This window comes from Fulmarus glacialis, unplaced genomic scaffold (genome assembly GCF_000690835.1).
Source record: "Fulmarus glacialis isolate BGI_N327 unplaced genomic scaffold, ASM69083v1 scaffold42467, whole genome shotgun sequence".
Lineage (NCBI taxonomy): Eukaryota > Metazoa > Chordata > Aves > Procellariiformes > Procellariidae > Fulmarus > Fulmarus glacialis.
In genome coordinates this window covers 1,305-19,087 of record NW_009223335.1, presented here as the reverse complement: position 1 = coordinate 19,087, position 17,783 = coordinate 1,305, and the positions used below count along the sequence as shown (strand labels likewise).

Genomic DNA, 17,783 nt, shown 5'->3' with positions numbered 1-17,783 from the left:
CCTCTTCTGCATCTGAGTTTGTGTGTGGTGCTCACTGCATTGCAACCTGTTGTGACTGAGAACATATCTCTCGAACTGAACACGCGAAGCTGCAAGGTGTAGCGTTCCTGTTGGAAAGGAGCCCAGCCTGGCTTATGGTCTGGGTTTTTGAAGATGAGCAGTAAGAGCTGAATCATACAGTCCATCTTTGGCAGGGTTTCCATGTGTTGAAGAACGATGTCCCGTGACTCGCCAAGTTAAGCCAATGACAGATGTTACTAAAGACACTCTTTTAATTTGTACTCAATCGCTGTCCTTAGAATTCATGTTACTTGTGGAGATGGGTATGTTATGTGTGATTTTACACCTCTCTCACTGAAAAATGCCCCATTATAAAGAAGCAACATTAGTATTTTTCCCCACTTACCAGAGTAAGTACTTTGACAGGGCCACATGTCATAAGAGAGGACACCTGCTATATATTTACATTTATTTATGCTCTTTGACTATGTGTAAAATGCACTAGACCATATTATAAGCACTTGAATGAGAATTGGGAAATCAGTGTATTTTTTTATTCCCACGGATAACTATCAAAGTACATGTCTTACACATTAATGCCTGCATTACTGCCTCAAGCAGCTCAGTGAACAGAATTACTAGCGTAAACTTCTGTTAGTTATGTATCTGTATGTCATTCTGTGCATTGAGAGAGGAGAAGAAAAAAAAATCCTAATGCTTCATCACCAGCACTGGGATAAATTTTACCAGGCATGTGACTATATAATCCCATGCCTCTGAGAGCAGATCGAGTCATCTGGGAAGCATTTTACATAGTTCTGCTTTTAGCCAAAAGCTTTTGCATTTAGGAGAACACCATATCAACAAATAAAAACAAGACCTTATATTTAAAGTCAGTGTTGAGGACCAGATTCTCAACTGCTATAAACTTGACTTTTTTTAGTAGCAGAGAATCTAGTCAAGCTTATAAAAGGTACTTAGAAAATGACAGATTGCAAAACAAGAACTAGAGGCACAATTTTGCACACACATATCAAGTACAGAATGGGAAATCTAGAGATTAAGCATGCAGACGTCAAAAAAAATCTACTGCAGAACTGGCCACTGTGGACAATTGATAGGGATTTGTGAGACTGATTATGAGACTGTTGTAGTTTAACTATATTGACTGGCACTTCTGTGATACTTGCTTTATTAAGCATAGCCATTCTGATCATTAATTTCAGCATGAAATAGTTTTACAGAGGCTTTTGTGCGTTAGACTAAGTGATTATTCACTAAAGAAAGAAATCAGTATGTCAGTATGGTACTGGACATCTTTGAAGTTAGCAAAATTTAACTGCCCAGATGTTTCATGAAAGGCTTTCAATTCAGATAGTATTTTCAGTCTGGCTGCCTACCAGAAAATAAATACCCTTCGATTTTTCATGGAGCCAGGAGAGTCTGGTAGAGTTTTTCTCCTCTTCCCTGCCCCCCTGCAGTGGTTGTCAGTACGGAGGTACCAGAGTGACACCGCGTGGTCAAGAGGGAGGAAACAAAGAAACTTTAGGAATAATAAGAGAATATAATTTTTATACTAAATACACATCAGGACTTTACTATGTCTTGTCATAGTTCATCTAAAATAATGTTTCCTACAGCTCCATTGTTTTTATTTTCATACATCTATATATTAAGCCCCAAACACTAAGAAAATAAAATAAAAATTATTAATTACTGATCCAGGGAAAAGTACCAGATTTCTGCAATGAGATAAAAAAAAATCACACTTCCCCAAAGTCTTAAATTTTATTTTGCTATTAAAATCATTATTATTTCTCAGGCAACTTTTAAGAAATGATTCCCCATAAATCTCTTTTTTTCCCCTTATGGGAACATAAAACAGCTTAAGCTTTCTCAGCCATCTGCCAATTTTGTATGTTTTGCACTGTTTCACTTCTTCCTTTTATCCTTTTGCCTGTCACCAAAGGATGCTGAGTAACTATTAACTTCCCAGCAAGTCAGTAGTCCCAGTACATCTCAGGATGAGATGCTGAGCTGGGTGAGGTAATTCATAGAAGCTGTAATTCCTCATCCTCAGATTATAGTTTTAAAATAAGATTAAGGCAAATCTAATAAATGAGAACCCCTCCTCCTTTTTTGCAGCCAGTGGGTTAAAGGATATTTCAGAAACACATGCCTGCATTGGGGGGTGTGGGGGGTGTGTGTGTGTGTGTGTGTGAAATTGGCCCATTTGTGGTACAGAGTATTCTATGTTCAGAGCCCAGAGCAAACATAGTTCAGCAAACAGCTGTGAAATATTTACACTACAGTCCACAGTTTACACAGCAACAGGTTGAAATGGAGCATAGAAGCTCATGGACTTGCTTACACTGAGTGATGAGCAACTGTTCTGGGATAACACAAAAAAGGTCAAGATACTGTGGGAAGCAACCAAAGATGACCCATGAAGAGGGATACTAAGAGACTTAGTCTTTTCCCTGCCTTCAACTAGTCAAATCCTTTCTGATCCCCACAGGCATCTGAAGACCTGCTAGGTCACAGCATTAAGCTGTTCACAGTATGATCCATTAAGAGAGCCTATAGGGTGAAGAGGACTGACCTTTCCTTTTATCCGCCCATGCCACCAACTGGGAGCATTTTAGAGCCTGAGCTCTCCTCGGATACTAATGAGTCAAGATGGGACAACCTTCAGTATCAGGTAACTCTCATTGTCTTTGGTCCCCATTGGAAGCAAGACAGGCAGAGCCAGCCCTTGGTTTGGTTATGATGTTCTGCTTCTAATCACTGTCAAGGAGAACAGCCTTGAAAAAGGTCCATTCTGATGCCTCTTAAGTCAATAGACTCAGATAAAGAGGGGAAGAAAAATAGCACTGAAGGGCAGTTGGAAATAGAGGGAATAGCAGTTATAGACGATAGAGGCTTTTAATGATACAGGCGCAAAATATCTAATTTTATTTTAGGCAAAAATAATTCTTCTGAAAGACCAACAATTGGCAAGAAAAGTGATAGTTAATGGGTCTTGTACAAAGAATGGTAGTAGGTGCAGAGCAAACAAAAAAAACCCAGGGAAGCTCCTTTAGCCCCACTTAGATTAGAGAGGCTGATGGGGAATTGCTTGCTAAGCAAGTCTAAGCTGTCATGAGAAAAGCATGTTCCTCCAGGACTAAGGATCCATGCTAGAAAGTATGAAGATCACAGATTTTGACTCTGTCACACACACATTGCCTTACACCTACTGAATATTTTGTGAGTTGTAGGCAGGACCTTTTAAAAATTAAATTCAATAGGTTACCACTAAACATAGTTTGGGAAAATATCTTCTTAAACATCCTCCTCCAACAGCCTAGTCTAAACCCTACAGAGGTCAGCAGAAAGGCTTTTACTAAATTCGAAGAACTGAATATAACTAATCCTGTAAAGCCACTAATTATCCCCAAAGGCGTCATACCTGTCATTTTAGCAACTAGGAGAGACCAGCTACCACTTCCAATTCTTCCATTAAAGGCAGCCAGCCACCTATACTGGATATATGTTTGAGAACAGCCAATTAATCAGTTAGCAGCAGCGGCAGAGACTGCTATTGATTCAAACACAATGAAAATATATTGAAATAGCCAGCAGACCACACTGAATAAAATATGCCCAACAACAGAGGTGAACACCCAGTACCCTGCTGACATTTACATGTGAGGAGACACCACTTTATACAGGCATACACAGTGGAAACAAAACCAAGAGTCATTACCTGGAATCAGCCATTGACACAGCAGATGTAAACCAGAGCAGCTGGTGGTCAAAGCAATGAGAAATTTTTATATTACCCCATAAATTGATGTGGCTTGTCAGAAAATAAGGCAAGGAGCTTGGTTGAGAATGAATAGTCAGGCTTAATGAAGTATGGCCTCTGTATCAGTGTTTCCTTATTCTCACTCAGTCTTTATAAAGCTGTTGCAAAATAAAATCAAATAGAGCCAGTAGTAGTGCTATGTCTTCATGCAGGTCTGTAGACGTCAAGCAGGAAATACTGCTGTTCGAAACCGGCTATTCAGAAGTAACCCCAGATACTGATACGAGAATGCTAGTAAGTTCTCAGTCATTTGCTGCAGAAGAGTTTCATTTGCTGCTTAAAAGTAATTTTAAGTGTAGCAAATGCAGCTGCAATCTTGCTGAATAGATATTTTCTTGCAAGTGGTTTATGACTCCAGCAGGTACATTTCCCACCCCCTCTGGGCGAATATAAATCTTACACCTACCCCATGCTTCAACAAATGAAGTAGCAAAGGAGCAGTTTGTAGTGCATGTTCCAGGACAAACAGGAGGTTCCTTAGGTAATTAATAGGGGGGAGGTTGTTTACATGATCCTTTTTACCAGTGTCACAGTAGCTTGACATCCCCTCCCTCCTGAGAAAACTGATTATACAGACACTGAAAGCGGATCTACACACAGCAGTGAAAAGCTAAAGTCAGTCCTCTTTTAGCACCATAGGAATTAGATCAAACAGGCATTTACCAGCTGCTGCAGGACTCTCCCAAGGCAGTGCCTATTCAGCTCCTAAAAGCCTGGTACCTCCCTGAGCTACTCTATTGATTTAGTTAACAGCAGCTGTAGTCTTCAGTCAGAAACCAACTTATGCATAAGGGACATTTTCCAACTTTAATTGTTCAGAGGTATGCACCACCTTCCTTCATTTAATAAGATCTTTTTTTAATCATTAACCTCCTTCCTTTTGTCACACACATCATTACCTTAACCTTATTCCCTTTGGCACTAACTCTGCACGCAGCGTAAAGCGGCAGGTAACATTCTCATTTCCTGGCAAATAGCGCGGTGTTCCAGTGGACTCAGCTTTGCCAGTCACAGTAAATACACTCTTCTGGTTCTAGTAACTGCAGTTGCATTAAGTGTTGAAGTTTTTCTTTAGCAGCTCAAATTGAGAATAGTCCTTTCCTGGTACTGACAGATTGCCACTAGCTGTAACTTCAGTTAGGACAGACATTTAACATATCTCTACAGCACCTAAGGTGGATATTATCAGACCTTCTAGGTGCAACTATAATCCACCTAGTGAGGGACATGGGTAGGAATTCTGAGATACCATGCTTAGTAGCCTTGCTCTTTCAGAGCTGGGTAGGTAGATAAATTGTAGGGGGGGGTTACTTTCCCCACCCCCCCCAAATCAAATATTACCAGATGTCCTGGTAGAGCCAACCAAGCTGTTTACAAATAAGTCAGCTGCAACTTGCTGACGAGGCTCAGAACAGTCATGTCAGACCAAGCCTTAAAGAGATGCTGCTTTGGGATCAGGAAGTTAGTTGGTCAGAGCAGAGGCCTGCTCCCTGCAGCACGGGTGCCAAAGGCAGCACACAGACGCATTTGGACAAGCAAAGCACCAGGCTGGTGAACAAAAGCCAGGGCAGCTCAGGGGGGGCAGCAGTTCCCAACTCAGCTGAGAGCTCTCTGTTTTCCAGAGGAAAAAAAAAAAAAAAAACACACAAGTCTTCTCTCCATGAGGTGCTTCCTGGCTCCCACTGAGATTTAAATAGTGCTGGTTTTTTTCCTCTAAATTATAGATCAGTTCTGCTACACTGCCCTTAGAAGGGTTCTGACATCAGGTTTAGACCAGAAAGGAGAAAGCAAGAGTCTCAAACTGAAAGCTTTCTCCATTGAAAAAGTGTTTAGGAAACTTCTCGTGTGTCTTTCACTCTATTCATTGCCTTCAGATCACCCTTTTTCTGTAGCATTATTTCTGGTGCTTGCATTTCTTTTGTCCTGTGCTCTGAGCAGCCTCTTACCTGCTTACAAAGAGCCCTTCTTTCTCATCCATCACAGTTCCTCCTTCAGATATCCCCCCCAAGAACTCTTCCTGGCTCTCCTCACAAGCAAGGGCGGGGGGGGGAAATGTCACAGGACTTGAGTGAAAGTTTTGCTCTCCTCCAGACAAATCGCTAGACCTCTCTGCCTCGGCCCCTGACTGCTACTCTCAAGATGGCACATGCTAATGCAGAGCATTGCAACCTCTGGGTGGGAAGTGCTAGGTATTAATCTTCTTGGACTTGCCTGCACCTGAAACATTGTCTTTTCTCTTTCATATAACTTCTTGCATCTCCTACCCCAGTAAATCCTGGGCAGAGAGTATGATTTGTAAGACAGCACACACAGCCAATGGGTTTTAAGAATGAGAGCCTCTGAGAAAATGAGAGACACTTTCAAAAGCAAACATGAATCTAGAAGTGGCTGATGTATGACAGGGAAAATATTTAAGACAAGAAAATGAGCAAGGAAGAGGGATACCACAGTTACTATGAGATTGTTAGGGATTGATCAAATGAGGGAGAATCTGGATAAAAGGAAAACGCGTGAAGAGATGAGTTCTGCATGTTTGGTAGCAGCCATTTCAGGAAAAGATATTTGCTTACACTGTTCAATCTCCAGATGCCATAAAGGCACACAAACAATGATAGGAAAACACCCACAAGAATATAAGTCACTAGAAAAGAACAGATTGAAAATGAAACTTTGTTTGAAACAGGTTAGGTCTGCAGCAGAGCATGCCTATCAGCTAACCCTGCTCTACCTGTTCAAGCTAAAAAGAGGATGGATTCTATTGAACACTGCAGCATAAAGGCAGTGCTAGAAGTACTGGCCCAGGAAGGACCACCTCTGACCCTGACAGCTGCACCAGCACATGAAGAGGCATAGGTTTCTTTTTACACCAGCTTCTACAGTATTTACCCCATTCAAGGATTTAGAAAGCAAAGTTTTTCCTCTTTTCTTTGTTCCCTGTAAAATCTCTACTTTTAAGAGCCACTTATTTTAAAAGCAGCAGATGGTAACACCATATTTTCACTAAAATGAAAAATGAATTATGTCTAAGTAAAATAAAAGCAGCTGAGCTCAGTCTACAAGTATCCAGTAGGTGATTGGCTATTTGGAAACGAACAAAGCTTGCTAGCACTTGGAAACTTTAAAAAAACCCACACCACACAAAAGCACACCAAGACCCTAATGTGATCCTGTGTAAAATCCCCTTCTCACATACACCACACTTTTTCATCTGCATTGCTATTTAATGGGATGGGAGACAAGCAAGTAAAACAGTGAGTTAAGTTTAACATTCCCTGCCAGGGTTCGCCTGCGCTCTAGTAGAAAACATGTTGCTGAGCAGCAGCCATAGCACCAGAGGTAAGACTAGTGCAACATTATGGAACTTTACTTAAAAGCAGTCTTCTCTTGGTTGAAATAAAATAATTCCCCTCCAGTTCTTACAACATTCAGAAGAGAACTACTGCAAACTTGTGGAGCTTTTACAGATGCTCACTATCACTATGAAAGCCTATAAAGGTAACTTTAAATTCAACATAGTTACATTATTTACTAGTAACAGCAGTAAGTGGGCACTTAGTAACTTAAATAAGTAACTTCTAGTACTAGATCTACTGTACATATAGTGGGGGGAAAAAAACCCACTTAATACATTGACTTCTAGCCACTTCAGAAAAGGTACAATGTTTTCTATTTTCAGCTAATCATTCTCCAGCTGCAGCTATGAAACTATGCTGGGTATTGCCTGGTAGGTCCATATTCAACTGTTAGTTTAGTACAATTCAATTGTCTAAACATCCTAAGAAAAATTAGGAACTAGTGAAACCCTGACAAGCACTACAACGTCCTCAGCTGAAGGACAAGAGTAATGTAGTACTATAGCAATTCAATTCTCACAAAGAGTAATGTAGTACTATAGCAATCCAGTTCTCACAATACATAGCCAAAGCACTATCAATAAATAGGGCTGCCAATTATTACCCACAGTGTAAGGCACCTCAAGTTTTCACCAGTATAAAGAGGAGTTTCAGATGGCCAAAGCCTGAGCATCACAAACCTTCCACATACTAGGTCTAGACAGCAGGGCGTTTACAAAATGTAGATGATGTATTTTTCCTTAAGGTAAGTTATGTGCATCATTGATAACTCTGCACTGTATTTCCGAATGGAGCTATTAAAATGAATTAAGATAAGTCATGTCTTTGGGTATGATATTCACCACCTTATCTGACCTCAAACACTGATGGACAGTGTTGTGTTCCTTTCTCTGACCTGTTTGCTGGGAGTACTATAATAGTTCAGTCAGAGCTACAATGTGTGTTACAACACCAGTCATAACAGTGCCTAGGTAAACAAGAAAGATTGCAGGCTTGTAGTAAATAGTTTAAAAATGAAGCTTTCTTCAGAAATTTTAGTACTGAAATCTTTTAGCTAAGATGGGTAAAATGTTCACTGTATCACATGAAACCGAGACAGACACCAGTACTTATGTAACAAAAATAGGGCTTTATCAGTATTGCAACAAAAATCTTGAGTTTGCCTAGCTGAAGTTTTCTTCTCTGCACAAAGAACTTAAGTCTGTCCACTACAAAGAGACAAACTACATGTTAAGGTCCCCAGTATTTGCTTGAACAGATTAACTTCTGATTTTCAGAGCAGTTGCTAGCAGGTTCCCCTCATTTTTCTACACTGATGTAACCAGCTAGCACCAGCAATCCCTTGGCCTGTAAAGCTCATGTCAAGTTACTACATTTGAAAGCAGATAAATTAGGTCCCTAGTTTAATTTGTCTTGAAATTGCATCCTATTACTGATGTTAATAGAAAGGAGTCAGCCATAGCAATCTTCTTCCCCTCCACCTTCAATTAAGAAGTCACTTTCTGTATAAGCAATTTCAAAAGAATCTCTCCTCCTTGACTCTCTGCTACTAAATGATTCCAATTAAGCTAACCATATCCAGATACTTCTAGAGATTAAGAACCACTCTGCAGAGAACAATGCTAACACCCCAACTGGTAGTTACATCGAAACATGCTACTGGTTAACAAAAACTAGGTCTAACACTAATACTTTCAGCTACTCCTCAATAGATGAAATAAGCAGTGAGGGACAAGATGTCATCATCTCCACTGCTTTTGTTTCAAAGTCTCACTCCTCAGCAGCTGTAGGACAGGGCTCTTAACCTCACCATTTATGAACAGTTCATTTTGTTCCCTTCACATGCCTGATTTAGAAACCCAATACCTTCACTACTCTTCCACGCTTTGCTGCTAGCTGTGGCCCCTAACCAGCAAGTAAAAGAGCACCATGGTGCTTAGAACCAATAAAACTTAAGGCAGATATGCACCCTGTCCCTACTGATGTATCTGAAAGCCAAGAATAGGGGTAGCAGTTGGAAATCTAACATGCAATCAATTATTAGTATATACCTTTGAATTTTGTTTGAACTTTTTACAATACTCTCACTTAAAAAGTTAAATGCTGGGGAGCTTTAGAAAGCTCCTGCTTTAATCATGGGAGTCTATAGACAGGTAGCATCTCAGTCTATGACTACAATTCCTAGCAGTCATGTTAAGTCAAGATTTACTTGACTATTTCTATAAAAAGACAGACTAGTTTTCAGATTCAACCATAATCCAGGGGGCTCCACCTTTAATAAGAATCAGGGGACAACTGTATTACTATTAGCAGTTGGAAGGGGCTGTGTTAAGCAGTTACACATTGGTATATAGAGTCCGTGTAAAATTTAAGATATCATACCTTAACTCATCCAGGAGCTGGAATGATGCCAATTCACAAGTTAACATGCCGATGTCTAGGTAAATTCTTGGGCCTTCAAGACAACAGAAGAGCATACAGAGCAAGGGTTTTCCAAATGCTGATTAGCAAATGCCTTCAAAAACTCAAACCCTAAAATGAGTTTGGCCATCTACTTGGCTTAAGTAGTAATCTGCAATTCTTCAGTTCAAAATACCTCATTTACGTGTCCTTCGGCACATTGATTGCCATGTTCAAGTAAAATTTTAAACTGACATACTGAAACAACTCAAACTTCAAGAGGAATTTCCTATTGTATCTTCCTATCACATCAAGAACAGAAATTTAGTAGATTAGGTTACCTGCTTTTTTTTTTTTTTTTTTTAGACAAGGGGTACCTTATCCTATCCCATCAAAAAAAGAAATTTAGGAGATTAGGTTTCCTGCTTTTTTTTTTTTTTTTTTTAGACAAGGGGTACCTTACCAGCGCATTCCAAAGAAAGTCCTTTTGCAGAACACCCATAGTCTGGAAATAAGTTCAGTCCTTCACTGGATTTAAAGCTTTATTTATAGAAAGTTCACTGCTTTAATGGCAGCAATATTTGCATTGTATTTGAACTCAGCACTAATAGGTTAATATTTACATTTAGATAACACTTAAATCAAAACAAACTAAACACAGCCACAGTTTTAGAGCAGAAAGACAGACATACAAGTTACAGACAGACTTAATAGTAAAAGTAATCACAATTATTTCACTCTGGTTGATTTAGTCCAAAGGTCTATTATTTCTTAATCAGATTAGCAGGAAGAGTGGATTTGTCCAAGTCATCGAAATATGGATGGTTCAAGGCCATTTTGCCAGAAATTCTTTTTGCAGGATCATAAATTAACATTTTCTGGAAGAAAAAGGAAACACATTTACTCCCTCATGAAATGGGAACTAAAATTGTGTTAAATATATAGATATTTAACCACAGTAGTAATCAAGTAACCATAAAGATAAGTTTTCCCCCTACGTTCCGTGATTTCTCATAGAGGGAGAGGTCATTTCCACCTACAAGTCAGTAGTAGGTCAGTAGTAACACATAACATCTCAGAAAGTGAAGAAACATTTATTCTCCCATTCAATAACCAAGCCCATGCATGTATCAGGGTACCATACGCACTGAACTAAATCCAGAACCAGGCATCAAGTGGCAATGATTATTAGTCTCAGCTTCCCAACTAAGGGAATTTAATAAGCTTTAGGCTGTTAGAGCCCAAAACACTTACAAGGACAAGTGGTCCTAACGCTTGGTTTGTTAAGCTGACATTGAAGAAACTGATGTCAGATTGCTTCTACTCAGCTTGGTGCAGCAGTTTACAGTTACAGAATCCAAACAGGAAAGTAGTATACAGCCAGGTAGAACTGAAGAAACCCAAAGTTTGAAAACTTGAGTTTCTTTGCAATAAGTTACTTCAACTGAAGATGTCAATAATAAAGTTGATGACAGCAAATAGAGGGGATGCTATAGCCACTAAAATAGCCCCCACAACTTTCTAGAACAGGCAAGAGATTTGTTTTGCTAGCAGTTTAAAAAAAAGCATCTACAGTTTATATACAGCCAGGGGCCAATAAGAGGAAAGAAATGAAGCATTTAGCGGTTTTCTACTAGACCTAAAACTAGCAAAGTCTCTGCAAAGTCTTTTTGCTTTTATTTCTCCTTACTAAAGGAAAGTACCTTTCAAGTTCAAGTAATCAGGATTCTACCAGCTGCTTCGCCCCCATTCCCACAACAAATTTATCTTCCAGGAAAAAAAAAGCTTAACCAGTATTACTCTACCCAGTATTCAGTGTTGACATTTAACTATCTTTAGACTTCATCCTACAGGGAGTCTTCCAAGTTGATTTAAACCACTGAATTTGCATTTATATTCTCTGAACGCCTGCCAAATGCAGCGCTGTCTCTAGATTTAACCTTGTGTGTCCAATTTTACCTTAAGTGACAGGTTCCCATTAGCTATACCCCAGAACAACAGTATCCTATAGCTAATACCGATATCAAAGATTCTCTTAAAATTGACTCAGACAAAAAAAGGCAAATTTCTCTGAAAAAGGGATGCTGTGACATTGAGACTACAGCACTTCAGCTGACAGATTAAGTGACCATTTCTTCTCTGAGCAGTCTGCAACATAGTTTTTCCTGAAACTTAGTGTCTGATAGACCACAGCTTTTGACAACAGCCATTAAGTGCTTTGAAACGCTGGCCACAGAAGTCATTTAGCTTACAAAGGTCTTAAGTTTACAACCTCACTCAAGCAATTGGTCTTAACACAAAAATACATAACCCCTTTTCAAAGATAGCTATTTTACATACTACTTCCATCTGCAATAGTCTATAGAAGGAGAAATTAACATTTCCATTGACACATCTGAGCTTGTGCTGTAGAATGAAATATTCAGGTTTGTTGCCTTTAAAGTTGCCTTGCTTCAGGCTGAAGAGTGCCATAGGAAAATTAAATGGATTCCAGATGTCTAAGAATTCAGCCATACACTGTCACCAGGCATTAATAGGAAGCTGAAACCTCAACATTTATTAATTTAAGGCAAAACTATACAAGATTTTACATAATTTAATGCGCTTTGAGATTAGTATTGTGTTAGGACCATTTGAGGAACTAGTAATTTTTTTGCTTTTATTAGCAGCAGCCCAAAACATTGGTTTTGCACAGTGAAGCCACAACTAAGCTCAGATGAGTACTTAGCAGGCCAGTTATATGACTGTATCAACAACATTCACTTGCCTGTTCAATTGATTTTCATTTGTAAATACAGTCAGTAACAATTTTACTTCAAACTGATTTAATAATGATGCTGTCAATGGACACAGAGGAATTATTCCCAGCTTAAGTCAGTTATCTCTGTAAAACTATACTGCTACAAGGTTCAGAGAGCTATCTAAAACAACTATATGTTTAACAAATGTTGTTCAGGTTGTCAGTTTGAGCTGTGGCTCTGTTCTCACAAAGAAAAATTGTGAGAAATCGTGGTCATTTGAGCTTCTTAGGTAACACCGCTTCAGAGTATTTTGCCATGGCCATACCAATACAGGTAATAAACTACTTTGTGACTGCTTAAAAACATGAGCCAGCTACACAGGTAATTACTCTACAAGGTTTCCTTTGTACCAAGATGGTTCTGAAGTTTCAGCTTACCTTAAGACACAGAGCACCCAATCCACACCCCTATATGCAAGTCTGCACTGTATAAATGCAGCTTTAGGATAAGTCACCAAGATGCATTCTTATAGTTAGGTGCATCTAAGATCACACCCAAGATGTATGTGATCTAAATTAGTCCACAGTGGCAACACATGAGCTGGAAGAACACTAAATGGAAAAGCCTAATGAAGAGCTTGTCAAATAAAAGCTTAGTGTGGTAGTTCAACTGCATGGTCACAGAACTAAAGTAAACTTATACTAGACACAAAATATACTAATTAAAAGTTAATCCACCACAGCCAAAAAACTTAAACTCAAAATTTAAAAGCAGTTGAGACAGATACTACAGACTGACTTAAACTAAGCCCCTGGTTTCACAGCTCGTCAATAAATTCAGCTGTTCTGTCATTGTTCATTCAGTTAAGACCACCATGAAAGCTTAACCAAGGTGAGCCCAGCAAGATTAATCCACATGCTATCATAAAAGAAAAACATTTCCCACTGGATCAGCAGTCATACAGCCACATCATAATTAGTGCTGGTACCAGGAAGGTGACAGCTGCAGTTTGTGGGCAGGAGCCTTCACTTAGACCCATTTGTAAAAGCTCATCCTCACTTCCAAGTTGTACCTGGCTTATTAGTATAAAAAAGCTGAGGCATAATTGCTTAATGAGAAGTAGTCTAGTCATCTATTATTTATGAAAGTAGTGAGTGAATGTCACACAAAATGTCAGTTCTACAAGAACAACAGCCCATACCACTGCTCGTAGTTTGAAGATCTCCGTATCTTCATTCTAGCCAAGACTGATTAGTATAGCTTTTTGTATTCTAGAGTATTTGAAACTACCTGTTCAGTTTCTTAATCAGCAGCTTAAGAAAGATTACTTACAGACAGCAGGTCGAGTCCATCTTCATCTAAGTTTTTGACATGTGTTCCCAGGCTGCCAGGTTTCCATTTTGGGAATGTGTTTTTATAGTCTTGCAGGGATTCCACTTCAGGCCATACCTCATTGTTGGGGGTACCTAAAGCTCTATGCAAGCATAAGCAAAATACTGAGCAGTTTAGTCTGAAGTCTGTATGCCCTTACTGTGATTTTAGTAAGGGCACAGCACTGTTGTGCAATGCTGCACAAGTAGCAAGGAAAGGTTTAGCCTGACATACCTGAAGATTCTGAAGAGCTGGTCAATCTCTGAGTCCCCGTGGAAAAGTGGCTTTTTAGTTGCCAGCTCAGCAAATATGGTACCTATGCTCCATATATCTACAGGAGTAGAGTAACGAGCAGATCCTAGCAACACTTCTGGAGACCTGTACCACAGTGTCACTACCTATTGAAAAAGGAAATTTTTTTATAGAATCAGGTCCTCTAATTGACTGAAAGCACAATGCTTCATTCATTATTAAGCAGTATTTACAGTTTTTTGGTTAAAATAATAGCCAGTGTAAAAGTTTTAGTGAAAATACTAGTTTCAAACTTCATTTACAGATAAGCTTAACAAACACCATTGCAGTAGTTTCTCCTGCAAGCAAAGCAGTTGCCTACACTACTTCCCAAAGAGCAGGAAGCCTTTGGCACCTAGCCACTAAAACCCTTAAACTTGAGTACTTTGTGAAGCAAAAATGCCCTTACGAGACAGTGAGCAACAAGTTCTGGCCCATCTGATTCACTGTCAAGGTAATAGTGGGATTCATAAGATGTTTTGGAACCTTAGAGTAAAACAGTTAGGGAGGTAGAAAGCCATTGAATAAAACAAAACCAAAATATAACTTTTTGATACTGTTAGTTTATGATTTCAAAAGCTCTGTGATTCTTTTTTAGCTGTTTCATATTCAGTTGTTAACAGGAAGCTAGTAAGCATTGTCCAAATCACCAAGAGGATGTTCCAACTCACTCACTTCATGAGTGTATACCCGCACTGGAATTCCAAAGGCTCGAGCCAATCCAAAGTCCGCCAGTTTAATCACTCCCTTGTCATCTATTAAGAGATTCTGAGGTTTTAAGTCTCTGTGCAGAACTCTTCTTGAATGGCAGAAGACAATACCTTGCAAGATTTGATACAAGTAACTCTGTATAAAGGATGAGGTGAGAGGAAAAAAAAAAAAGGAGTAACCTTTAGTACAAGTTAGTGTTCTGCAACATAAAGCTGTTCCCTTACATTAGCTCTCCCCGTAGCAGTAGGAAATGGAGATCCAAAGCGCTGCAGATACTGAGTTAATATCAAAGCCACACAAATTAATTCTTTACTTAAGCTTGGTTTAAGGCAGTTTAATTTCAGTAATTAAAAGAATTTGAAGTGGCATTTGAGAGCAAGACTTACATTCATCTTATTATCCACAGCTGCTTCTTTAACCTTTCATTTCTCCTCAAGGAGTTAATTATGCTGAAAATAAGAGCTGCTTATAGCTTTGTAGGTCATCTTCTTTAGATTAATTTCTCCCTTATATTAAGAAATTGTCCTCATTACCTTAACACGTGAACGATCCAAATACTGGCCAGATGGAATAGTATCCAAGTATTTCTTGAGATCCATGGAAAGGAATTCAAAGACGAGGTACAGTCTTGAATCCTGCATAAGAACATCCTGAAGACTAAAAATTGAGTATACAATCAACTCCATTGCAAAATGCATGGACTCACGGTTACATTTCCCCCTCTAAACAGGGATACAAGCTGAATTTCCAGGTTCCTGTTATGAAAGTCTTAAAAAGCTTTCAGTCTTCAAAGATTAACAGACTTAGTGAGTTACACTGTCATCTGGAAAACCAACTATATCTGAAATAGTGTCAGGCTGAGATAAACACCCTATATGCTTCCTCTTAAACTTATGTTCCCTCATGCCCCAGACACAGGAAGTCCGAGGAAAAAATATTGTTGCCTTTAAAAAAAAAAAGAGACTGTGCATGCCTAGCTTCCGTTTGAAGCTGGCTTATTACAGCAGAGCCTGAATTACTAGGAGGGTTTTACGGGAATATTATAATAGGAACCTAGTAGACACAGCAGGATTTGCACAGGTTTCTAAGTATCTCCTGCATCCTTAACAGATTCTAAGGGTTCCTAAACCCAGGCATACATACATTGAGACACTACGTGGCTGGAGCTTGGCCAATTTTAAGGCACATTAGAGAGAAAGTATTTTGCTGCATCAAAGAGCAAGTAAATGTTTTGTGGGGAAGACAATAGCTGCCATCAATTCTACATGTCAAGTAGTCACTGATGGAAGTTTCACTCATAGCTCAGATATGCCATCTATGACAGCATCATAACGCAACATGTAAATCTCTGCTACAAAACAGCAAGGAAGTGACTGATGACAGAGGCTCACATAAGAAGACTAAGGTCAAATGGTCTATCCCAAGGTGGCAAATAAAGTTCTGAGACTAAGCTTCAACCAGTTTTCATGAGGTATGCTGTCTCCATTCTGACAATAACCGCTTTGAAGATAATTTACATAAATTACAAAAATCAACAAAAATTTGTTAGATTCCTAGAATGGGAAGAGGCACCATGAGGAAGTCTTAATTAGAAAACTGGCATTAACACAGGATTTGGGACTACAGCTATTTGCTGCAAAGCAGACACTGTATTATGCAGAGGAGCTCTCACCTCACTAGAATGGTGGAAAAATGATTTCTTATCTGAAGGGACCTAGTGCCCTTCAAAGAGTGTAGCTAAATACCAGTATATGCATACCAGACTATATTGGGATGATGCAGCTCTTTTAATAAAGAAATTTCTCGGATAGCAGTACTTGGAACACCTTCCTCCTCACTTTCTAGACGTATTTTCTTCATTGCAACCACTTGGCCTGTGGTTTTGTGCCGACCTTTATACACAACACCATAGGTACCTGAACAAAAAGACAGTGAAACGCATATAGGAAGTACCAGCTTCAGGTACAGATAAGTCATTGCAAATAAGTATTGCTAACATAGGCAAGAGACCTTGCAATCAAGTATTTTTCGTTTAAGTATTTGGTTTGATTAAGAACTACTACTTAGTTTTGGGAGTTTAGCTGTGCAATAGTTTTGTTTTTTTAAAGCATGCCACCCATAAACAGTATCATTTGTTAGGACAGGGTACTTAGTAGCCTCAGTGTGAAACGCAAATATTTGGAAGATGAAGTTGTAAAATCAGATACTCTTTGAGTTTCAGTTTGATTAACATTCAGGCAAGATCACTATACTTCTTCATCCCCAAGGGATCATGATTTTGCCATTGATACATCATATTAAAAGGTTAAAGATTTAGCTGCGAAAGAAGTAGCACTTCCTCTGCAATCAGAGATCTATCCATCTGCTGGTCAGATCTATAGAAATACCTCTAGCACAATCCTCAGTGCAGGAGAGAGGGTAGTGCTGTGGGTCTCAGCAGAAGCTAAAATTGGAACCAGTAGTAAATTTCAAATCAATAATCTATTTTAATCATCAGTGTTCACAGAAGTAGAACGCTCAAACCAAGACAGCTTAAGCATTCTTTTTTCACCCTTCTTGAACATTAATCCCTCAGATTAAGCTCAAACTAGTTCCTTTCAGGAAGGAAGGTTCATGCACAAGGCTTCAGTTACGAAGCTTTGTTGTAAGATCCAAGCCCATACATTTTGCAATTACCTTAGAGAGCGCCTCTCAGAGTAACATACTGCAAATTCTCAAGTCTACATAAGGCTAACGCATTAAAACTGACTTCTACCTTTAACACAGGCTGGATTTCCCATGAAAGGGGGGTTGTGACTAACATCTGCATTGAAGCAATCTTCTTGATGCCTTAGAGTAAATTAATTGTTAAAATTCACTTCACATTTTGCAATTACCTTAGAGAGCGCCTCTCAGAGTAACATACTGCAAATTCTCAAGTCTACATAAGGCTAACGCATTAAAACTGACTTCTACCTTTAACACAGGCTGGATTTCCCATGAAAGGGGGGTTGTGACTAACATCTGCATTGAAGCAATCTTCTTGATGCCTTAGAGTAAATTAATTGTTAAAATTCACTTCTCCAC

At 39.1% G+C, this 17,783-nt stretch overlaps 1 protein-coding gene across 4 annotated transcripts in view; it reads right to left on the bottom strand.

The window, feature by feature from the left end:
- Positions 1–10,143: 10,143 nt before the first annotated feature.
- The window catches only part of CDK1 (cyclin-dependent kinase 1), an 8,247-nt gene continuing 607 nt past the window's right edge, over positions 10,144–17,783 (bottom strand). The window contains exons 2-7 of one of the 4 annotated variants that reach the window (XM_009581772.1): positions 16,477–16,633; positions 15,251–15,374; positions 14,682–14,852; positions 13,950–14,113; positions 13,677–13,818; positions 10,144–10,481 (exon numbers count right to left, since the gene is read on the bottom strand). In XM_009581772.1, coding sequence (XP_009580067.1) covers positions 10,368–10,481; positions 13,677–13,818; positions 13,950–14,113; positions 14,682–14,852; positions 15,251–15,374; positions 16,477–16,633 — 872 coding nt within the window. In that variant the 3' untranslated portion in view covers positions 10,144–10,367. The remainder of the gene's footprint in view (positions 10,482–13,676; positions 13,819–13,949; positions 14,114–14,681; positions 14,853–15,250; positions 15,375–16,476; positions 16,634–17,783) is intronic. The other 3 variants (XM_009581773.1, XM_009581774.1, XM_009581775.1) reach the window with 3 other exon arrangements.